This window comes from Sciurus carolinensis, chromosome 8 (assembly GCF_902686445.1).
Source record: "Sciurus carolinensis chromosome 8, mSciCar1.2, whole genome shotgun sequence".
Classification (NCBI taxonomy): Eukaryota; Metazoa; Chordata; class Mammalia; order Rodentia; family Sciuridae; genus Sciurus; species Sciurus carolinensis.
Window position 1 is genome coordinate 67,719,951 of NC_062220.1, and position 25,581 is coordinate 67,745,531.

Consider the following 25,581-nt stretch of genomic DNA (forward strand, 5'->3'; position numbering starts at 1 on the left):
AATTGTGACAAAATACACATAATATAAATTCTGCCATCTTAACCATTTTTACGGGGACAATTCAGTAACATTAAATATTTCACATTGTTGTGCAACCAATTCCAAAACTTTCTCATCTTACAAAACCAAAACTCTTCACCCATTAAGCAACGACTCTCCATTCCTCCACTGCCTGGCAATCACCATTCTTACTTTCTGTTTCTATAACATTTGGCTTTTTTAAAGTGCCTCATATAAGTGGAATCATACAGGATTGATCTTTTAGCGGCTGACTTCATTCACTTAGGATATTGTCTTCGAGCACGTGTAACCATTTTCTTCCTTTTAAGATTAATCTAAATTTTTAAAAAATTGTTTTAATTTTTATTGTGGCTCTCTTTGCACTTATGAATTTCCCCTATTACTTTAGTTATTATTTTGGTGAACTTTCAGGAAGTAGAGATTTAAAAAGTGTGTATCTAATCCGGTCTTCAAAAGGAAATCCATATTCTATTTGCAAAATGTTGTGTTTAAGGGCATATTCTTTGATGCTTTTTAAAAATCTCTTTAACTTTTAAAGACCCCTTAAAGGAGAATAGAATACAGAATGAATTTGCATTGTCTTCATTTAGCCAGAGGAAAGTTTATGCTTTGATGTTAAGCAAAAATGTTACTTCTAGACATTCCTTTTTCAGCCTAAGTATAAACTCCTCCCTAAGGGAATATAGCGCTGTGGTTCTCAAAGTGTGGTTTCTAGATCCACAGTATACACATCATCTGGGTGACAGAAATCCAAATTCTTGGGTCCTACTTCACACTTATTGAATCTAGGGGTAGGGCTCAGTAAGCATATTTTAACCAATCTTCTAGGTGATTCAGATGCTTGCCAGAATTTGGGAACCACTAGTCTTTGGAGGTACTTCTTAACAAAGCTAAATCTAGAGATCAAACATTTTATTCAGTCTTAGTCCAAATGTTTATAAGATTTTCAGGCTATGAAAATGAATTGACCATACTTCAGCAGGCACGTTGCAAGGTACCTGTACCACTCTGGTTCCAATGTTTGGGGATTTTCTCTGCTGAAGAGGCAAGTCTTGCCAGGTCTATACTACCTGACCAGTTCCTGATCCTGTACCCCAGTGGCCTCACTGGACCATCTCAGTCAAGGCAAGACAATCCTTAGATTAGCCAAGACCAACTAACTGGACTCTCTCTCTCTTGAGAATATTAGAGACACCAAAACTGTAGTCAGTACTGAACTGTATATAAAATATAAAGTACATAAAATTGAGAGTGACTTCAGTGAGCCTTAGGTAAGCACAACTCCTATATCCAATCAAGTGCTTTTTTCCACTCCCCTTGAGTGGGTATATATTTCCTGCACCAGAGAGACTTGATCAGAACACATCTTAACTATTGATAGAGAATGCGTATGAGTGACAGGCCATAGTTATTAATCTTCATTGTAAAGCTTGTCCAAACTGTTGGCTTGTTCTTGGTTTGGCAGCCACATACATGCAAGTTGGTATCTCTGTCCAATATGTTTAATTTCCTGGAGTGAAAACACATTTGTTAGAACTCTTATTTCAATGTTGAGCTCTGAGTTCTTTCACAGTCTGATTCTCTGAGAAACTAGTACAAATTGCTTTGTAAATCAACAACCAAAGAATCAATACCAGGGAGTTTCTTTTAAAGAATTCAAGATAAAGAGTACCACTAAGTCACTGTCACTGCACTCTAAGTTTCAAAAGCAAATATTTTGAAAATGAAAGCAAAAGAAATCATATATTACCAAAAGGTTATGTGGTAGTAAATAAAAGCCAGAACATGATTTGAGAAGTGTTTGTTCTGGGAACAATAGTAACATAATGTGAATATCAGGATCAAGCTTTACTTCTTCAGGTCATGGCTATTGATTTGAGAATTGATGCAAATAAAAATCGTCAGAGAGCTGTTTGTGACATATCTTCTTTTTAATATTACACTATTGTAAATCTCCCAGGATGCCAGAGACTAATAGGTCTTCTAATCCAATTACACATTTCAAGCTTGAGTCATTTCTACACTTCTAAAAAAAAATGAGAGTCTCTGTGGCATTGGGTTGATGACAGGGCCACCTACCATGCCTTATAAATCTACAAAAAGAAATAAATAAATTTGAAAACCAGATGTAGGATGGCACTTTAAAATATGGCTCTGGTTAATGTTTGGGAGATTAGTGCCTTCTTTCTTCTGCCCTTTCTCAGGAAAAGGTGTTAATCGTTGTGCAGAGTCTGATAATTGTCTCGACTCAGTTCTCCTTAGTCCTCAAGTAAACATTTTCTTGGCACCTAACAGCTTGAAATAAAAATTGCATTCCCAAACTCTCCCTGTAGTCATGTGTTGTTGATACTATTGTTGTGTAACCAGTTACCCCCAAATTCAGAGGCTTAAAACAATCTTTTCTTTATGTTCATCGATTCTATGGATCAGGTCTTCAACAGGGCAACAATCACAGGGCTGGCGTGAACCTCCATCACACTCCATTGTTCAAAGTAGTACACAAGCCCATTTAGATTCAAGGAGCGAGGAAGTAAGACTTCAGCTCATCATGGGGGAGGGGCAAGGTCATACTGTGGAAGAGCTTATGGGATAGGAGATATTGTTGCTGTCAATTTTGGAAAATGCAATTTGTCATACGACAGGTGTGTCCATGTTGACTAAATTCCGGCCAAGAGTATAGATGGGGACTTGGCAAAAAAAAAGGGTGTAGGTTGAGGGGAAGGGAGGGTCCCTTCTCTTTTCCACTTTACTCTTAGCTGACATATGGACAAAGTGACTAGTATACAGTCATTTTGGACCACAAACCAAGGATTACAGAGCAATAAGATCAAAGGAGCCTGGGTCTCTGATGATCATGGAGTAATCTACCAGCCTGAATGGTCTACATTTACATTACAGAGAAATAAGTCTCTTGTTTAGCTATGATATTTTGCATTTTCTACCATAGTTGAACAAGGCTAATCATAATTAACATAAACATCAACTAATATTGTGTCCAAGCAATCATTTGAGAGGATCACCAGATTATAAAAGTTTACTTGTTAAAGTGCTTCACTATTACAGTCAGGACTTTAAAAACAACAAACATTATTATTATGAGGTGGATAAGAAACCAAACTAGAGAAATACATTCCCTCATGGGGTAAATACAAGATGTACATAAACACATGGTCAATACTAAGATGCACTTTTGGGAAAGGGAGTAGTTTGTTATATTTCTGATTTCTAGTTCTTGAGTTTCCTATGTCAAGTATTTTCTCATTTGTATGGGTGGAAAGAAATCAGAATAACTAAGTGAATAAAATAAAACAAAAAAATATAAAAAAACGAGTGAGCTTGCCCTTGAACTACTTTATTTACAATGATATGGTCACTGTAAAAAATGAAGTATGTGTATTTAAATAGTGTTTAATTGACAAAAGACAATTTTCACTACTGTAAAAATGTAAAAACTTGCAGAATTAGCCTCATTGCAGTCAAGGACTTCTACTTTAAAATCACAAATTTGCAATTTTATTTCTCTTTATATTGAAAGATTCATTTGTTTTGAAATCTAAATGAAAATTATCAAAGCATAAGGAAAGGTTTTTAAATAAACATTTAGAGCCTAATCAGGCAAAGCTCTTTTTGCTTTAGGACCATCTGTACTGACATTTTACCCAAATTGCTCTATCCTGTTTGAAAGGTATCAACTAACTTTGATAAGTGCCTCCCAGTAAATGATGCCTTTGTCTCAGTAATAGTGCATCGAGGGCACAATGGAATAGCATCAGTAAGGCAAACCATAATACATAGGACGGATAGGGAAAGGCTGGATAAAATGTGGCGAAAGAAAAAGGAAGATGTCACAAAGATGGGATAGGATTTCTTTGACCAAAAGTGAACCAGTTACCACTACCTGACTTTAAACAAAAGACATCACCAGCATCTATCTGTCAATTCATCTAGATTTGGGGAGGAAAATAAAATGTCACCACCTAGGGGGTAGCTGGTTTCAGGGCAAATCGCAAGGCACCCGCTCTAAGGGTTTCCCCTGGTGAATGACGTAAGGGAATTCAGATCACTGGTCCGCGGCTCCCAGACTTGCTGACAGGTGGACAGCGGGGCTGCTTCCCCTGGCCTCACAGCAGAGTCCCACTCCCTGCTAGGGCGCCCGCGCCAGTCAGCGTCCTCCGCCCTGCAGCGGTCTGAGCCGCTTGTGCACGGCGCTCGCCGGCGGGGGTTGCCATGGTTTCCGGGGGTCACGTGGGCGCGCCGCGGCGGGGCGGGGGCGGGGCGCCGGGAGGGGGAGAGGCGCGGCCGCGGCAGGAGCGGGAGGAGCTGGAGATGCTGCCAGCCCTCCCGGGGCCGCGTTTGCTCACCCGCCGCCGCCGCACGGAGCAGCCGCGCGCCGGGAGCCGCGGGCCGGGCCAGCCGGGCCGCCGGGGCCCAGTGCGCCGTGCTCGCTGCGGGTAGCGCCGCCTGCGCCCTCGGCGCTCGCTTCGTGGCCGCGGGGCCCGAGACCCGATAGCGGAAAGGGGCGAGGGCGGCGCTCAGGTGCCCGCCCGCCCGGAGGCAGGATGAGTATCGAGATCCCGGCGGGGCTGACGGAGCTGCTGCAGGGCTTCACCGTGGAGGTGCTGAGGCACCAGCCCGCGGACCTGCTGGAGTTCGCGCTGCAGCACTTCACCCGCCTGCAGGAGGAGAACGAGCGCAAAGGCGCCGCACGCTTCGGCCATGAGGGCAGGACCTGGGGGGACGCGGGCGCAGCCGCCGGGGGCGGCACCCCCAGCAAGGGGGTCAACTTCGCGGAGGAGCCCATGCGCTCCGACTCCGAGAATGGCGAGGAGGAGGAGGCCGCGGAAGCAGGCGCTTTCAACGGTGAGGACCGGACACCTTCACGCCCCCGGGCCCCTCGTTGCCCACCAGCGTTCCCCGCCTTTGCTCTTGAATCATGCAGCTACGCTCACCCACCTCTCCCCGCGTTTTCCACCTTCCCTACCTTCCCATCTCGCCCACCCCCTCAGCATCCATTTCTGTCTCTCCCACTCGCCCACCTTCCTACTCTGCTCTCTTGTCATGCCCTCCCTGTTCCCCGTCTCTGGAGGTGCAAGAGCTGAAAGGTTACGGTTCCCTCTGCCCATCTGCCTGCTCTCTTCCTGGTCCGGTTTGGGGTGGGCATCTCCTGGGAGGACAACTTTCACTGTGGTTGGAGATATTTCGCCTGGAGGATACCATTATGAATAAAGGAACCTGGCCCACTGGGCGGCCTCTTTCAGCCCTTAAATTTATTAATGGTGTGTCCAAAGAGAAAAGGCAAAGTGTTCAATATGATTGGCTTTACTGTTGTCAGGACGGTAGATTCACTAAAAGGAGCATGAATTAGGACTCACTGGGGTATTTCAAAATGTATGGTATTAACTGTGACACTCTTGGAAACAGTAATTTATTATTTTCCAATTTACCAGTACTGTCTTGTTATTTTTGGACACACAACAAAGGATCCTGTTTAGCCTGCAACCCATGGGGTCTTTGGAACCAGGAAATGGACTAATGGTTTGTTGTTTTCATATAAAACACATATTGAATGATTTGGTGCTTTTTTAAAAAATAAAAAGTGTGTGAAAAACACTGTAGGAAGTTCTGAAAGCTTGTTGGTTGTCTTTAGAATGAAAAGCCAGTGAGTAATTGTAAGGACTGTGCCAGACACTGAAGCTAGAAAGAATGAATGGGAAAGAAAAGGAATTTTCTCAAATAGCTGCTTTTGGCAAGTCCCACCCCTTCTGCTTACAACCCTCTTTGCCTAACACACGCAGACACACACGTTTACAGCCTCCTGTATTTACACAACATGCCTAAATTCCATTTTTATGGTATCCCAAGCTAAAACACCATGGTGTGCAAGCAGTACAGTGTTTTCTCTTTGTGGCGTAAGGCAAACATGCATGCAGCATTGCACCAGCTTTTATTTATTTATACTGCTTGTGGTTTGTGTGTCCGCAGTGCATTTTGTATAATGAAAACATTTAAAAGTGTCATTTCATTTCCTCATGTCCCTTCCTAGGAAGGTGTTTCTTTTCTTTGCAGAATTAATCATATGTTGAAATGGGTTGTACAATTAATGCATTTTTAAAATCTTGTCCAAAACAATCACAGAAACCCTGAAAATTAGTGCTCTATGAAGATAAAAGGGAAGAGTGTTTCTTAAATTTTCAATTATGGACTTTTTAGTGTTTCCCAGGATAGGAGAATCATAGTCTTAATTGTTCTTTTTGCACCCAAAAATTAATCGAAGGCTTTTCTTATTAGAAGCAAGAACAAGAGAAAGAACACTATTTTATATAAATGAAAAGGAGAAGCCAATAATGGATGACATAGAGAGAACAGTGGCATCTAATATTTCTTTTATGTTCCCAACACATGTATGCACACACAGGCATGCACACACAGACATGCACACATACAAAGAAAGGGACCGACCTGTTTCCCAGATTGGAGGGATCTAGGAAATAAGGGCTTGAACCTATATATGTTCTATAGTTTTGTTAATGTAACTAAAATATTTTGCTTGTATAATGCTCTTGAAGTACTGTGCAATGATGAGTCCAATTTCTCCCTATACAATGGGTATTTGTGCACAGAAAAGATATAATTTTCATTTTGTAATGTAAGAAACAAGCTGTTAACTTGTAAGCAGCAGGGTATTTTATTTGGCTTCATATTTCCCAACACACTTTTACTGTAAAAATTATTCAACTGGAGTTTTAGTAAATACTTGTTAACTGGTTGTGCTAATTATTCCCCTGCCTGATGCTCAAGGACTTTAAAAACTTTTGACTGCAACCAAGTACAATTTGTTAATTATTCGGTGGACATACATGTTTGCATGTATCACTGAAACTTTGGCAACAGTACTTCCTTCTAGGTGCAGTGCTTTTCGATATTTTCTATCCTAATCCTATTTTTCAAAAAGTAAATTGTCAGTTAAAAACACTTAATTGTAGGCTACAAAGTATTTGGCACACTTTTTTGTAAAGCTCCAAAAAGTAAATATTTTAGACTTTGATCTGGATCAAATCAATATCTTTCCCCTCCCCCTTTTAACAAACCTATAAACGCACACTTGCTCTGGAGGCTGAAGTTGTACAAAAATGCAGACCAGTTTTGCCCACCAAGAGTTGGTGGGTGTGGCTGTGGGGGAGTCAAAATACTTAAGTCCATTGGAGAAAACGAACGTCAGGAGTGAACCTAAAAAACAAAGCCATCAGTTTAATGTCTGCATCCGGAAAAGTGCCAAAGAATACCCATCAGATACTGTGCAGTTCTCTTGGCATAGTAAAGAATAAGTGTTGGAAGAAAAGTCTTAATTTACTGAGACAGCATAAGACCAGCTGGATCAATAAGTTTTGCATTTTCACGTGCATCTCAACGAAGTTTGATTCAGAAATGAACATTACTTGGTATTATTCTTGGAGAGCTTTTGCAAATATGTGAATTGGCTAGGGTGGCACATAGGTTTGTTTGTTTTGTTTTTAACCAGACATCTCCAGGCATGCTGATACCTGTAGTTCCTGAACATCCTTTGAAAAATATTGAACATAGAATAATGCCTCCTTAACTTAATAACATTTATAAAGAATGCTATTTGAGGTGTGCTAGGTACTATCTAAATGCTTTCATTCATTATCCTAGCTCCATGAGAAAGATGAGGCTGTCACTTGACTGGTGTTTCACAGCCAGTGTGCTGTAAAACCAGGATTGGGACATAGGTGAGCCTGGCTTCATCTCTGTGCTCTTGATTTACCAGGTTTATTTGCAGAAGGCACTGGGGCTTTTCAAACCTGTGCTAGCCCCTTATACATCAAGCTCTCCTTGAGACTTTGGATGTGTTTTATCTTTTTGGCTTTGGAAAATTAACTTGTCCAAGGTGGTGTACAGAACCAGTAAGTAGCAGAGCCTGGTTCCTTACCATCTGTCTGACCTTGAAGTCCAAGACCATTGGAGAGTTCTTAAATGAAATTTGTTCCATGAACTGACTCACAAGTCAGATTTTCCTAGTTACTTTTCCAGTATTCATAATAGGTTTGCTTTGTTGGTTCACATCTTGTGTCATGAATCCCTTTAGTATAAATGATGGTATTGATAACATGTTATGTTGGGGTTATTTTGCCCATGAAACTGGTGTTCATTGAGTAACATAAGGATCAAGCCTCTGATGTCGGCCTCATAATGTGGAGAGCTAATCAGAAAGCCAGGCACCTACAGTTCACTGGAGAAATCTGGTCTGGTCCAGGGTTCAGTATTTTTTGAGGGTCAAGTGCTATGGCTGTAGATGGTGCCAAGCCAGCTAGTCAGATGGGTGAAAGTGGGCTTTACTTTTCTGCCTTTCCAAAGGAATCTTTTCTCTGCTGATAGCTTCCCTATTCCACTTCCGTTCTCCTCTGATTTTATCAGTTCAGTAATAACTTTCTGTTACTGTCATTCTAATACCTAAAGGTCAACACATTGGCTTATGGTGACCCTCTTTAGGGAAACTCCTGAAGGCTAGAAAGAAGCTATAATGGAGACTGTTTGGCATCTACTCTGCCTCCTACGTCCTTATCCTGCAGAAAGCATGTGTCACTTCTGAAAGCATAGTGTCCTTAAGCCTAGACTTTACCAGAAGCATTTATAGTAACCCAAAGAGTTAAATCACTACTAATTTGGAGTAAAATCTATGGTGATTAGTAGTTTCTTGTAGGCATCATTGTGAGATCTTGTGGTGTTCAACAATTTCTTCAGTGAAAAATGCCAAAATTAAAGATGAAGTAAATACGATTCAGATTATTATGATAAATTAACAAATATTAAACAAAATAAACTACATATGGGTACATGCAGAGCAGTTGGTCTGGGAAAAAATTAACATGGAAGAACTGATTTTTCTTTCTTATGTATATATACAAACCACAAATAGAGAATCATACCTTATGAAACAAGCACATCAAAGACATTTAAGTTGAAATTTACCAGGCAGTAACTGTGACCTAAACTTTTTAACTATGACCTTTGTCAAATCTTTGTTGGAAAACCTATCTACCTTTGATTTTTTTTTTTTTGTAACAACTTAAAGGGATTACAGAGAATTTACAAGTGATCCTTAAGACTGCAAAATACTGGTAAGTTAGAGCTTGTGGTGGAGCGAGACTAAGAGAATAAAGTTATTTATCAAGAAAAGAAATGGCTGAAGGAGAGTGGAGAATACTCATGTGTCTAAAGAAGTTTCCTTAGGCGACTATGAGCAAATGTTCTCCATCTCTATCAGATGCAGAATTAGGACCAAGTTTCATTTAACTTGAATAAAAGTCAGAAATCTGTCTGAATGGTTTATGTGGTTTCCCTGAAATTAGGTAGCAGAAGCAATAGCGGCAATAGACTGACTGACTGTCCAAGAATTTTGCTGTGAAAATGATCTTAACTGGCTCATTCTGTTAACCAACGATTGAGTTCATGGTCTGGTAGCAGGAAATTGTAGAGAGTAGGTGTAACCTTCAAGAATTGTTGGCCAATTTATTGGGCTCACCTCCTTATGCTCTTTTAAGAATTTGCTCTTTATGGTCACTAGAAGCTTTTAAGAGACAAAACAGCAGTTGTTAGCTCTTGCCTCCTGCAACTTGCCACCACCAATATCTGACTAAAAAAAATATTATTTTAATAGTCATAATACCTTGTACTGACCAAAAGTTAAAATATCTTTTTAATATATTATGAACTTCTCAAATACACTTAATCAGTTTGAGAAATGTCCATGAACATTAGTTTTTTGGATAAACTAAACATTCAAATATTTCTTTTATGTATGAAACTCTGTGCTAGACACATTGGCATGTTGCTGCATTAGTATACCTACCTCATCAGATGTGGTGCATGCCTGTGATCTCAGTTACTCAGTGGGCTAAAACAGGAGGATCACAAGTTCAAGGCCAGCCTCACCAACTTAGTGAGGCCTTAAGCAGTGTAGCAAGATCCGTCTCAAGATAAAAGGTCTGGGGATATAGCTCAGTGACAAACCATACCTGGACTTAATCCCTAGTACCAAAAAGAAGAAGAAAAAAAGAAGTACCTACCTCAAGGTGTCACAAGGAGCAATGGGTTGATATTTGTAAGACCATTTGGATAGTGTACATAGCAAGCATTGAGTACATTTAAATAAATTGTTTAATTGGTATGAAACCTTGTAGAAGTATAAACCTTTGTAGAATAGCAATTTCATAGTGTTTTATGAACATAAGTCTAATATTCACACTTTTTGGAAAGCTGAGGTAGGAAATTTTCTCAAGCAGCAGCTCCATTTAGGATTTAATGTGAAGTTCTGTTGCACAGTAATAAATTCCACATCCTTTCAACTTATAATTTGAGCTAAGAGCTCCAGGATTTTGTAATTAATGACACTGTGTAGTCTTTGGCTATTAGAGATTTACGTGATAGTTTTAAATCCTCTTGAAATGGATTACATCATTCACCACAGTGGCTAAAATATTGATGCCATTCTTTTAGTTATGATCATAACACAGTAGTATTAAAGAAGATTTAAAAATATTTTGAGTTAGAGATGATAATTTTTGAAGTAGAATAGTTAAGAACATTATTCATTTTAAATAGCAGTATTAAGTGGATTGCTTTAGGGGTTGAAATTGGGACATCAAAGGACTTGAAATCTGTTCTTCCTGCTCTTAACCACCTATTACTTTGGGTTTTGGAGAAGGGAAGTAAAAGGAGAAAATCCAGAAGGGGCTGGGAGAGAGAGAAGCCAGAGCAGGAAAATCAACTGAGACATGTGAAGGCTTCCTTTAAGTAACTCATACTTTGTCTGAAGGGAGGGCATACAATAAAATTACCTAGGCAAAAATTGAAGCATTAGATACTTTAATTTTTCTGCCTGTGTTAAAAAGAAAATTTATTTCATGCAAGACAGTAATAGCTTTTCATTTGAGGTTGCACAGGGTGATGTGCTTGCTGTGTCTTGGAACAGGAGTAAATGCTGAATGATAATTTATTGTTATAAATCTCAATGCATGGATTCCAGTAAATTTCCAGCTGTCAAGAGTTGGTTCATAACTGTGTTGAAAAAACAAGTGTGTTTCTTTTTCACCTGTGCAAATACTGACAGGAGACCACTGAATCTGTCAATTAGGAGTTTGTTTATGACCCCTTAAGAAAGGCATTTATTGAGAGTAATAGCAATAGAGAAGGCCTATCGTTGAAGTTGGGGACTGTGGAATATTTTAGAGTGAGGAATTCATTGAAGGGGATTAATGTGATTGACCACAGTGTCTGTGTTAGAAGTGTACAGAGGCACAGTACTAGAAGCAGGCCAGGACCTGGGGTGGCCAGTTAGGAGAAGGAAGGTGTAGAAGTCACTCACATTTACTCACAGCACAAATATTTCTTGAGAGTTAAAACCTTCCTTTTTTTCTTTTTTAAATTTGCGCTGTAGACTTTAGAAACAATTTCAGAGTATAGATGTGATCTGTTTTGTTTAAAGATGTGGTGGGTAAGAGACAGAAGTTCCTTGAATTTAGTAGGTCTTGGTCTTATAAATTTGGTCTTATTCATAGAACTGTCACTAACATTTTTTGTCCTGTTTACATTAGCTTACATATTGTGAAATTTTCTGGTCTTCCATCCAGGTGCTAGGTATGGTTTGAACAGCTGGACTGAAGAAAAGTACTTTTGGACTTTGCCTTCAAATATTTTTTTTTTCTCTCTTTGATTCTTTTTTCAGTGCAGTAGTGAAACTTTATATTAGACCATATTTGACAGTGGAGGAGAATGGAGAGTGCAGCCGTTTTGTTTTGTTTTGTTTTTTGGTACCAGGGATTGAACACAGGGGCACTCAACCACTGAGCCACATCTCCAGCCCTACTTTGTATCTTATTTTGAGACAGGGTCCGACTGAGTTGCTTAGTGCCTCACTTTTGCTGAGGCAGGCTTTGAACTCTTGATCCTCCTGCCTCAACCTCCTGAGCCACTGGGATTACAGGTGTGTGCCGCCATGCCCAGTGCAGCAGTTTTTCTGAGTTGGATGCATTACTGTCGTGTTGGGTCTTGTTCTTGTCTTTGCAGTCTTAGCCACAGTCTGTTGTGATGACAAAGCCCCACTGTAAAAACCTCACTGTGATGCTGATCATTATCTTTATTTTATGGAAGTGAATTTTGTGTCTCAGAACTTCAAAATGACTCAGACCATTCCATTATGTAATTATTTTGTGGAAAGAATTTGAGCTAAAATTTTCAGGTCATGGCTTACATGAAAACAAAACAATCTAAAAAAAATCAGAAATATAAACACAGTTGGTGTAACATTTATAAATGTCTCAGCAATAGGTTCTGCCATGTGTAGCTTAATAATGTTTGGAAATGAAAAAAAAAATCATTCCAGTTGCTGCTGTTTAAATGTTTCCTAATTTTTGAAAAAGACAAAAGGTCAAAATATAAACACATGTTCCACATAAAAGCCAAGCCAAGAAGACATACTGTATACAGTTATTCCTGTATCCATTTGGCTAGGGACTGACATTAATTTACATTAGCTGTTCCAAGTTGAAACAGTTCATGGGAGTGATATTAAGAGGATGGGGGGCACAAAAAAAAGGGGGAAAAAACTTATTTGCTTTAATACATTTTAGACCAAAACAAAACATTTTTCCAAAAGGTCATGTTGAATTAAAACATGATTCAACTATTTCATTCCCATCCTTATAGAATGCTAATGTTTGTTAAATGATGTTCTGTTTCTTTAATAAAAACATTTTTGGCTGCTTATGCTCCAGATGTTGAGCAAGGTCCATTATATACATCATTTAGTCTTCCCCAAAGTAAATGGTGGAATCAGGATTTGAACCTGGCATTCTGATTTCACTTCATTTTTGTAACTCTTCAACCAATAACGTGGCTGAAAAGAATAGACCAAAAAATAAGCTACCTACTTTTTCCTCTGAAAATTTGTGGTCTAGCCCTTTTTCAACTGACTTTTTCTGTTTTTTCCTCCCAGATTACCACTTCATGTACTTTAGAAACTCAATAAAATATTTGAGAAATATATACCTCATACACTGTTTATTTCTCTAAACCTATTTTATTATACATCCTTATTAGCACATATATTTGAGTGTGGAGTACACTCCCAGTGTCCTTGTAAATTGTATACATGTACCAGTATACTAATTTATTGTTTATATATAAGCTTCCCACAATATTAATTTTGAAATGAAGTAGAAAAAATTAATTGTAAACAGTATTGTTGTCCTAGGCCTCAAAGGATTGCCTTATTAGAGAGGCTCAGGGTTTATGAACTCCATTTTGGAAACCACAACTTATAATACAACTTAACTTGATCTCTATTAATGTGTAAGATGTGATCCACTTTTGGTTGGTTCCCAGATTTAAGTTCCTAGATTATGAAGGACTCGCAGGCAGGGACCTAGTTGTACATGTGTGCATACTCCTTTTTTTAAATAAACATTCATTAGATACGTTAATTGTTTGACTCAACAGAATTTTGGTGGAATATAGAGGAAAATTCTCTAATGAGAAGAAAATAAACAAGTTACCTAAAAAATGAAGATCCAGGATTTTTCTTTTAACTCTGTATTCCTGTATGCATCTTGAACTGTGACCTAGACTATATATTACTAATGTTCTTGGTGCAAATTTTGTAGGTGGAGCTGGCCACAGTGGCATACTTGTAATCCTAGTGACTTGGGAGGCTGAAGCAGGAGGATTGCAAGTTTGAGACCACCCTTAGCAACTTAGTGAGTCCCTAAGCAACTTTGCAATTCTCTGCCTCAAAATAAAAAAGAAAAAGACTGGGAATGTGGCTCAGTGGTAGAGCACTCTTGGGTTCAGTCTCCATCACTGGAATAAAATTGTGAATGGGACAAGGAGAATCATAGTTGTAGATGTTTAAGAATCACTAAATTGTGGGAATGCCAGTCAGAATTAGAAGAAAGTGTAAGTTTAAAAGAATAGTTCTTTTAGTGTCTTAGGAATATCTTAGGAGGACACCTTTGGGGATGGTACTTGTTAGGAGGAAGACTTCACTATTTGCTGTTTTATAACTTTCAAAAAAATGTTTATCGTGCATTATATTACCTATTACAGTAATTTTAAGGGTAAAAAGACATGCCATAAAAGCAATTCTTTTGTAAATGTCGATTAAATGGCAAATAAAACACAATTTATAGAGGCACAGGGCATGTTTGTAAGTTGATATAGATAAATATTCTCACCGAAGTTTTTCTCTTGATCCCGCATATTGTTTTGCTAAATCTCACTCTTTCTCCAAAGGTTAGTTTACAAACCCTACCAAAAATCTTCCCAGGTTTCCCTCGTTGATGTGAACAGTGTCAATATGGTAGGATGAATATGCACTCTCTGTCACAGTAAGCTTCGCAGACAGGGTCCTCACTGCAGGCAAGCAGGAACCTGTAGGAATATACCTGTCCCCTGAGTCTTTCCTCTGTGTTGTGTTTTGCTAGTAATGGGTGCTCAAATCTTTGCACACTTAAAACTCATTGGAATAGTAAATGTCTAATAGTAAGGTTTATAAATGTACAGTGGTTGAAGCCTTTAGTCACACAAATATTTAAAAATGCTAATCTAATGATCCTTTATATAAAATGCATTTTTAAATATTTTCACAAGATTTAAAATGCTTTAGTCTTTCTTCAATTACATAGAAGCAAACTTCATTTTATTAAAAATGAGGCTTATTTTTAGACCAGACATATGATCACTATACAAAATGCAGAGAATAAAGGCACACAGGCTTGTCTTCCCTTTAGAGATTTCACATTCTGACTGAGGTGTCGGTCTGACCCTATGTGAGCCTCTTGATTTTGTATTTCACCGCTTCTGCTTACATGAGCCCTGTGCTAAACCTGGACGGGGTTGTGTCCCAAACTTGCTTTGTCCACTCTCATCTCTGCCCTTGCTTCTCCTTCCTACCACCTTGCATGCTGCCTTCCTCCCCTTACTGTGCTGCTCTTTGGGACCCCCAGTTTTTCCCTAGCTCCAGCATAAACCTCCCTTAAGGATTCATATTAACATATCCACTCACTCCCTGCACTTCACTTGCGTGTTCTTCAGCAACCTGCAGATAATTTTGCCCTAAACTTAATGTTATCTTCTTCATTTCTTTCCTGTGCTCTCATTTCATTCTTTTAATTTTTCTGTTCTCCTAATTTGACGAATGTGGTCACTGAGCTCCCTTACCTCTGCCTCACAGTTCTTACACGCTGTAGTTTACTATTACAAAAATGCACACAAAACAAGGTGGCTTTTAGTTGCCAAAAATTTGAGCAGTGACTGGGTGCAGTGGCACAAACCTGTAATCCCAGTGTCTCCAGAGGCTAAGACAGGAGGATGGGAGTTCAAAGTCAGCCTCAGCAATAGCAAGGCACTAAGCAATCCTGTCTCTAAATAAAATACAAACTAGAGCTGGGGATGTGAATACCTAGTACCAGAAAAAAAGTAAAAAACAAAAAAAGTTAAGAGTAGTGGAATGAAAAATCCAAAATAGTAGAAACTTCTTTAAAAGTTTGACTTTGATTTTGGGATGGACTCTGGGTTTGAATCCTGGTTGTGCCATTTATAACTTTTGGGACCTTTGGCAAGGTACCTTATGATCTGTGCCTCATTTTCCTCATTTATGAAATAGGAGTAGTGACAGTACCTACATCGGAGGTCTGTTGTTATAAATGAGCTAACAGTGTGTGGCGTGCACTAAGCATCCCTTGTGGGTTGGTTAAAAATAAGAAAGAAAAGAAACAAGCTGCAAATTTTAGAAGTTAGTGAGAATGTGACAGTTTTTTTTTTTTTTTAAATGAGGTTTGATTTGGAAATATAATAAAGCTAGAGCTCGTTCTCAAGGCATTGTAATAGTAGTATTTAAAAAATTATTCATGAAAATATAAAAGTAAAATCTTTGAGTCTTATGGTTGTCTCAATTTTTAAAATACCCACTGTCCTTAAAACTCAAGCCCTCCTTTACTTCCATTTCAAATTCAAGGTAAATAGTTTGATTTAAAAAAAAATAAAAAAGCGATGGATTAAAGCTTTGCTTTGTTTTCACACCATTCTTTCCCTTGAGAATAACTGTTAAACTGGTAGAATAAATAAAGTTGTGTGTGTACAGTCTCCAAGTTTATGGTCTTATTTAAGTTTTACAAGTCAGTTTTAAACAATTTAGGACAGAGTAGGTAGGAACACTGAAAATAGTACTTTATTTAAATGAGGCAGATGCTTGTAGTAAAAACATGACCATGTGCCTGAAATATAAATTAATTGGAAAAAATTAGTTGCATTAAATTGACAGCTTGTTGCCTTTTCCTCAAGTCATAATATTTATAAAAGTAAGCTCTTGTGGGACAAATTTATACCTCTCCAAGTTTTACATTAGTTTGTTATTTAATTCCTAAAAAAAAAAAAAAAAATTCTATACTTGTTTTACTACAAATTGCTAATGTCTTAATGTAGTTTTAGATAGGAAGAAAGACAATCCATTTGCATCTTTATTTTCACATTGAATTGTTCAAAGGTCTTCGATTGTTTTGTTGTTGTTTTGACTGTCATTAACAGTTTTAGGACTTTTTTGTCGTAATTTTTAATAATTACCTTATAATTGTTTAAAAAGTATCTAAAAGGTATTTTTAGTGTCTGAATTTTAACAAAAACTCATTTGTTAAAAGGATATTGAATGAAAAATACTTGAGAAGCACATTTAGCATAAAAATACAATGTGAACTAATCTCATTGAACTAATAGTATCAGACCATAGGGAGAGATTTTTACCTGCCCAAACTAAGTAGAGCAGAGAATTATTTTTTTCTCTTTTTAAAAGTGTGAGGTATTTCCAATATACAAAGAGAAATAGACTAACATGCATGAAAGCCATCCCTAGCTACAATAAATTTTGGCACCCTTTGGTTTTTTTTTTTTTTTTTTTCCTTTAAAGATATACCACATATACAGTATTTGGTATTTATATTTCCTGTGCATTGTTTTGTATGAGTACATCTTAGGCATTTATTCATTAGTTAGAAATAATACTGTTTTAAATTTAGTCCAAGTTTGTATAAATTGACCCTTATGAAAAAGTTCTTTTATGTATATTATTATCCTTTAACTTGTTTTCGAGAACAGTATTTGAGATGTTAAATTGATTCATGCAGCTCTAGTTTATTTTAAACTGCTATGTAGTATAATCATATAAATAAACACTTTATCCATTCTTTGGTAAATATTTTGGTTGTTCCCAATTTCTTCTTCTCATAGTGCTATTGTGAACATTGTGTGTGTGTATGTGTTTTTGTGTGTGTATGTTTGTGAGAGAGAGTGTGTGTTATGAAAATATACTAGTTTTTGAAGATTGTTTTTAAAGTGTGGTGTACAGACCCCTGGAGGACTATTTTCCCCCACCCCTAGACCTTTACAGGGAGTCCATAGGATAAAAAGTATACTACTACTAACTTTCTTTTTATTTTTTTCTGTCATGCTTTCAAAAATATACATCAGAATTTTTTGGAGGGTACGTGATGAACAGATTGAATGCAGGTGCCCCTAAGAGAACCTAACTCTGCTGCTGTACCCGATTTGAAAACATGTAAAACAAAGTCATTCTAGATAAAACTAACTTTTGTTTCATTTGGAAAATGTAATTGTTTTCTGTCAAAGTGTGTTAATTCTGATAACAGGTAATTTTTATTGTTAGCTTTAAATTAAATACTATTTTAAACATTATTCAGTTTTCAACTTCAAATAAAATAATATTAGTGGATATAATCCACATAAGCAAATTGTTTCCAAGAGTGTTGAGATGTTTTGGGACTAAAAAGTCTTGAGGACTTCACCCCTAGCCTAAGCTTGGGGTGCACAGCTTTTGCTGTACTCCACTCCACCATGTGCTCTGCAGGTGTTGCCATAGTGTGTACTCCAGCTGTCTGAGAGTTCCTGGATCACCACATTGACCTATCATTGGATATTGTCAGAATTTAACAGGCTTTGCCAGTAGGTTGACTGTTAGATGGAAATCTCATTGTGAATTGAGTTTGCTTTTCTCTTATTTCTATTAATGTTGTGTATTTATTCATGTTCATTGGCCATATTTGTAGTTTATCGTCTGTGAAAAAATTTGTTGTTCTTTTTGGTTTTTTCTTTCTGGTTGACCTGGTTACTAATCACTTGCATAGTATGCATTGAAAAGTTTTTGTTTTATGGTAACTTTGGTTGAAAAGAATTTCTCAATGTAACCTAACATGGATACTTTCCTTTTACCATTACTTTTTGTGCTTTAAGGGATCTGTCTCTGTCTCTATCCCATATTAAAAAGATAATCTCTTCACTGTTTGTAAACATTCGGAAGTCTTCTGTTTCACACTAAAGCTTTAATTCATTTGTAATTTGTTTTTGTATACTGTATGAAATAGGGGTTCTCATTAATTTCTTAAATAATGTTATTTCTTGACTTATTTTTTCCCATTGGTTTGTTGTTGTTGTTGTTTCTGTTGCTTTGTTTTGAGAAAGTCTCAGTACATTGCCCATAATAATCTTGAACTCCTGGGCTCAAGCAATCCTCCTGCCTCATTCTACTGAGTAGCTGAGACTATAGACATAAACCACATGTTCAATCCCCTCCCCATCCCCCTGCCCTTTTTCTTTGTGGTGCTGAGGCAAGCTCTCTACCACTGAGCTATATTCCTAGCCCTCCATTGACTTTTTTCAGGGTGGGTACCAGGGATTGAACTCAGGGGCACGCGATCACTCAGTCATATCTTCAGCCCTATTCTGTTTCTTATTTAGAGACAGGGTCTCACTGAGTTGCTTAGCACCTTGCTTTTGCTGAGGTTGGCTTTGAACTCTGGATTCTCCTGCCTTAGCCTCCTGGACTGCTAGGATTATAGACATGCACCACCAGGCCCAGCTTCATTAACTTTTAAGTGTCAAATTTCCATAGATGTGTGAATGTACTTAAGAATGTATATTTTCTGCTACCAGTTTATCTATCTTTTCACCAATTTCTTTCTCAATATGACTTTTTATGGTCTTGATGTATGGTGTGATAAATAGCTCCCACCTTTTTTCTTTCAGAATTATTTAGCTATTTGAAGGCTTTTATTGTTTTGCAATTTTAAGATACACTTAAATTTTGTGGAAAATCTTTATTGGGAGTTTTATTAAAGTTGCATTGAATTTATGGACCAAGTTGGGGAGAACAGACATTTTTAATGATATTGACTCTTCTATCTATGAACATGGTATGTCTGTCTTCTTTTTGTATTCTTCAATAATTTTGTAATTATTTTCACAAAGGGACTTTTGTATATTATATATTCTAATTTATTATATATAAAGGGAACTATTAAAACTCAATAATAAAAAATCCTAACCAAATTGAACACTGTATTTGAGGGTGTGTCAGTAAAGGAGACAAAAGAAAAGAATGGCTGACAAGCACAGGGAATGATGTTTTGTATTTTAGGTAACAGGAAAGTGAAACTTAGAACCCCAAAGAGATGCTATTAAACACATATGAGAATGGCTAAAATAAGACATGCCTTATGTTGGCAAAGATGTGGAACAACTGGAACTCTTCTATATGACCTGTAAGAGCATAAAATGATACAAGCATTTTGGAAAACTGTGGACTTTAAATTTTAGAGTCAAACATTTATCTACCATAACCCATCAATCCCACTCCTAGGCATTTAAATCAAGAAATAAAAGCATTTGTTTACAAAATAACTTGTGTAAGAATATTTATAGATGCCTTATTCAAAATAGTCCAAATTGGAAACAACTCAGTGTCCATCAGCATTTGATGAATAAATAAATTGAGGCATATTCATACAAAGGGATGTTACTTGACAGTAAAAATGAACAAGCTATTGATGCTTTCAGCAGCAAGAATAAACTTCATATTTACATGAAGTTCAAAGACAGGCAAAAGTAAACCATATGGTAGAAATTGTCTCATTAATTGCCTATGGGGTAGTGGAAATTGAGCTTATAGAAACTTTCCAAGGGGTTGAAAAAAATTTTTTTTTGTCTTCTTTGAGAGTATTGTGTACATGGGTGTCAAAATTCACTGAATTTTGTATTTCATGTGTGAATTTCATTCAAAGAAAAATTGGAAACATGAATACTGTTGAAGTCCTCTTTCCCACACTTTGAGAAATGCTATCGCTTTCTAGTCTATCTTGTGAAATCTTTCATTATCATCACCACCACCACCTCCACCATCATCATCATTGCTATTTGGAGACTAACGTCCAGGTTATAGTTCCATGATTATTGAGCATATATGAGATTGCTTTTTTTTTGGTATTAGACTATTTTTTATTGTGAAACAAACTCAAAATTTATTTGGTTAAAACTGCACATACTTTCTCGTGAGTCTGTGGTTGGTTGTGATGTGGATGATTCCACCTGGAGGTAGCTCTGACTGTAGACATGAGTTCTGCTCTGCCCCTCATTCAGCCTTCTGGGATAAGTGATAACTGGAGCCTTTCATTTCCTGGTGGTATTTGAAGCACAAGCAGCCAGGCCAGAATTATACAAGCACATTTAAAACCACTGTGTGCTTCCTGCCTTTAGTCACATGCCTAACATGGTAACAGTGGGGAGAGAAATGTACTCCACCAGTGGTAGTAAGAGTTACTGCAAAGGGTATATACATATACTTCTAGAGCAGGAAAAACATGAGAAATTGAGAACAGTAATACAAAATGATTGCTTTTTGCCACTTGGGGGGGGGAGCCAAAGGCTAGTCAATATCTACTATTTTAAAATCAGTTGTGTATTTTCATCCAATACTGTATTTTAATTTATGAGTTTCACGAACTTCATACTTGTGTGAATATCACATTTGTCCATATAATCTTTAGGTGTCAGAGAGTATCCCTATTAGTTTTTCATTAGCACTGCTCATGTGTTTAAATTAGTGTATATATTATGCATAATATATATGCATACGTATATATGTTATAGCATGCAGTGTTCTAAGCACTGGGGTATAATAGTGAAACACAAGGAAACCCCACCTTCTTGAGCTTGTTGTCTAGCAGGAGAGGAAATAGAGGATAAGTGTAAAACACTAGGTATTTTTAAGTAACTGATCACCCTGGAGAGAAGGAAACAGGATGGTATGATTGAGAGGAACTGGAGGAGCTACTTGTTACACAGGCTGTTCAAGAAAGGGCTTCCTGAGGAGGGGACAGTTGAGCTGAGACCAGAATGGCAGAGTATTTTCATCCTGGGAAGATACAGAGAAGGTTTTGTACTATTTTCTATGACTACTTTTCTATTTTCTATGACTCTTATGAGTAAAGTAACTTTTATCACATCCCCTCATTGTTTTCTCAGTTGATCTTCATTTTAAAGCGTTCATATTATTCTGAATTTACTCTTTTCTGAAAAGTTTTGTTGTGACTTTATGATGTGTGGCAGTTTGAATTCTTTGCAGCTTTTTGCTTTCCCCATTGTCTAGTCTGGTTTATTTACTCTTGGAAACAGAACTTTGGCCTCTATATAAATCTGTCTTTCATTGTTGTATCTGACCATATAACTTTGGAAGGGATACTTTATCATTTGGAGAAGCAGATACTGAGTTTGTGTAGTTTTGACAATGCCCTTCTCCTGTCTCTGTATTAAAAGTCCAAAAAATATTTGGGAACCTTCTCTTGGCATTGTTATTGCTTCACTCTGTGTGTGGTTAACCACTGTGGGAACTTGTTTTTAAACTGAAACTGTATTTTTCTTTCTGTTTCTAAGAGAGAGCATCTTGAGTAAAATTCTCATGAATTAAAAGTGAAGAATCACATTCATTCACAAACAAAAGTAAATGTGTTGTTTCTACTTTAATTGTTGTATGTTATTACCATAATATTTAAAAATATCAGTTACCTTTTGGGGAGTTTAGTTTATACATTGAATAAAAATGTGTATCTTTTTAGTGAATCATTAAAATCGGCACTTTGTAAAAGCCAAAGAAAGACTTCATGTCACTGTGGCCCATCTCAAGCCCTGATCCATCTGAATAGGTGGGTTGGACACTGGATCCCAGTTCTTCAAGTTGTGTAATCAAAAAGGCAGTAGAAAATTGTTCCCTCCCCAAGCCTCCTCTCACACAGTTGCCATGATATCCAACGAAGTGCTTTGAGCTACATGTTTTATCACCAGTGTCTCCTTAGCACCAACACCTGGAAGCTTTGGAGTATACTCTCCAACTAATTCTGTCCTCCAGAATTAGACCACAGCTCAGATTCGTAGGTACCATGTATCTGGAATACAGCTCAAGGTCTTTCAGGACAGTAATGAGTATCTCCAGTTATTTCTGAAAGTAGTCAAGGCTCACCATCCTTTAACCAAACTGTAGAAAATAAGTGGTGATTTCAATCTTAATTGAACATGTATAAAAATGTGTGCAAATTGTGTCTGTTAGGTTAATTAGCAAAACAGTTTAATTTTTTTTTGTTATTTGCTTATTTACTGTTGATCTTTTTAAAAAGTTAATTTTTCCTTGGTTCAGGGGTGAGCTTCATTTCAATTTTTGAAGCATAGGTGTAGGAAAAATTAATTTATTCTGAGATTAGCATTTATTTACCCTGTCAAAAATAATTAGCTTACATGGTTTCAATTTACAGTTTCTACAGTCTTTTATTTAGGCAGCTAACAGATTCAGAAAGTATTTATTGCTGGAAAAGGGAGCTAACAGGAGTATAGGGAGGCTAATTATTCGACTGAATCTAAGGTTGTCGTATGTATTTCACTTCAGGGTATATGAACACTTTTCTGTAAAAGGCCCATTTAGCTAAGGTGATTCCAGTAGAGAGGGGGTGTATTCTTTTAATGGGTTTTTTTGTTTTTAATTTTATGTGTATATTCATGACCACAGATCACCCACTCAGAGCTCTTATTCCTTCAACTTGTGATTTCTCTCCCCATTGTGCTCAGAGATGCAAATTACTTAAATGATATGTCCTGCTGTCACCTTGGCTTCCTTTTTAAAGACCAGACTTACTGCTTCATGCTTTCAATTGACTGCTTTTATTTTTATGAACTAGCTTAAGTTTTTTAGTCTTCTGAAATTTCTTTCACCTAATTTATTTTAAATTTAGGTGGCCACTTGTGGGGGTAATAAGCCCTTGGAGGTGATACTTTTGTAAATAGGACCAGGCTTGTTTAAGCCCTTCAGTAACAACCTGTTACAGTTCCAGTGCTGTCTGTCATCCATGCCAGAAAATTAGTGGAGACAACGAGACTTGCTCTGTGTACTTTTAGGAGCTTACTGATTCATTCTGTGGTTATTCACTCAGTACCTTCGTGAAAAGGTGAAGGATAAGCAGTTCCTGTTGGCACTGTAGGGAGCTCAGAGGCAAACAGGTGTGGGAGACTGTTTTCACTGGTAGGTATAGAGAGGCTCCTTCAGTTTACCCAAAGTAAAGGAGCATTTTTCTTCTAAGAATACTCCAGGATTATGGAGGACTTGAATCAGTTACACTTCTGGTCTCTCAGGAGCTCAGTAAGTAAAACCAATCTAGTGGAATACACTTTGGCAACTGAATGGATCTCTGCTCATACTGTGAAAATACTCCTCTCCTAATAGCACACAGGACTCTCAGTATTCCACAGAAATGACATTTGGGAGAAAGTCAAACCTATATAAATATTTCTATATTTGTCCTCGGGGATTCCCTAAGATCTGAGGTTATAGTTTTTGAAAATGTAGGAGTTCAGTATATCCTTAATCATATTTGTTTCTCTGGACAGTGTGTTTCCTATTTTTTTCTCTCTCAGTGTCCTGGTCTCTAATCTCTTTCTCCTTTCTCTCTCCCTAGTGTGTGTGTGTATGTGTGTGTGTGTGTGTGTGTGTTTTCTGTGAATGTATGTTTATATTTGCATGACATATACACATGTGTGTATTCACAGAATATCCATGAGTGAGAAAACCTAAAGGCAAGACCAGCATTGTGGAGAAAACTTAATTTGACTTGTCACATTTTAAAGCATCTTTATTTGTAAACTTTCTTTTTTGAGAATTTGTATTGCTGTTTACTTTGTGTGCTTTAAAAATGGTAATATTAGTTCAGAGTAAATAAGCATCAGTCCTTTACATTTGAATAGGCATTTGTAGTTGACAGGCACTTTCAAAGATATGTTTTCTTTTATTTTTCTTAAAAAAAAAAACTCTCTGAAAGAAGAAAATCAAGTGTTGGTATACGTATTTCATGAGCTGAGAATATAAGTTACAAGCATTATCCAGTTTCATGGGAAGCTATGGGGCCAGCCATGGAGCAGATGGCTCCTGCCTGCTGTCCTGCCCCAGCCTCACCACTTCCACCAGTGATGTGACTCACCTTCCTCCTTGCTCCCCTTCTCTTTCTTAGGTTCCTGAGGCAGAAAACAAGATGTTGCCTGGCCATACGCACACATCTTTATTTCCAGCAAGGCCTCTACCCTGAATCAACCTCCTTTTCTATTTTACTAGCTAGACCAAAAAGCTATAAAAATTGTGTAGGTGTGAATTAGTTTGCCAGAAGTTTATGCAGGAAACACTTGTGTTTTAGCTCTCCAAGAAGATAAGGAGGGACATGGGTTGGAATTTTCATAATTGTTGTTCACCCTGTGTTTGTCTTGACTACTGCATGCCACTTGCCGGTTGCACCAGTCTTCTTAAAACTGTCCCATTCCAGGCCCATTCACTGCTGGGAAGTGGAAAACAGAGTCATGTGACCTGCCTACAACTGAGAAATTGGTTGTAGTGTCTAGGGAAAATATCAAGGAGAAATAAAAAAAAATTATAGTAAGTAAAATGTATTTCAGTAGGTATGTATTTCAGTATATGAACAGGAAGACTTAATTAGATTCTCCCACTGTACCTAGACTCACTCCAGAGTCTGATCAAACATAGTGTACTGGTGATCCAAACAACACAAATGACGCAGCCGGGGCAGAGTTTTCTGAAATAGTGAACATCTAGTAGTATAATTCCAATCAAAGTACAAGAAAGAAAATATAATTCCTTTGATTTACATAGTTTTGTGTGTAAATTCAGTAATTTGATATCTATTAGAACAGCATAATGAAGTATATAGATAAAGCAGTGTTAGAATCTAGGCTCAGATGGTTACAAATGGACTTTTTCTTTGCCTTTAGGAATGCCCTGTGGGATGTTTGAAGGTCATATGAGACAAAAGTTGGGAATGTAGGACAGTTCTTTCTAGTATAGGACTCTTCTGGAGTTTGCCTGCGAAATGCTATGGGTGTCCTCTGAATTGGTGTGACAATCGAGAACATTCCTGTGCTTGAATGCTTTTGTACATTGTCTCCAGTCACCGTCCTTGTGTTCTGCTGGGGAGACTTTCTTTGAACTGGGTTCCAGAGGAGTTATGAAAAAGGGAGATTAAAAGTATGGCCCAGTGGTCGTGCACTCACCTAGCACGGGTGAGGCACTGGGTTCGATCCTCAGCACCACATAAAAAAATAAATAAATAAAGTCACTGTGACTGTCTACGACTAAAAAAAAAAAAAAAAAATTTTTTT

The 25,581-nt window shown here is 37.6% G+C and overlaps 1 protein-coding gene across 1 annotated transcript in view; it reads left to right on the top strand.

Annotated features, from left to right (window-relative positions):
- Positions 1-4,313: 4,313 nt before the first annotated feature.
- The window catches only part of Prkar2b (protein kinase cAMP-dependent type II regulatory subunit beta), a 98,904-nt gene continuing 77,636 nt past the window's right edge, over positions 4,314-25,581 (top strand). The window contains exon 1 of the mRNA XM_047562695.1: positions 4,314-4,881. Within this exon, the coding sequence (XP_047418651.1) occupies positions 4,581-4,881 (301 nt within the window). The 5' untranslated portion in view covers positions 4,314-4,580. The remainder of the gene's footprint in view (positions 4,882-25,581) is intronic.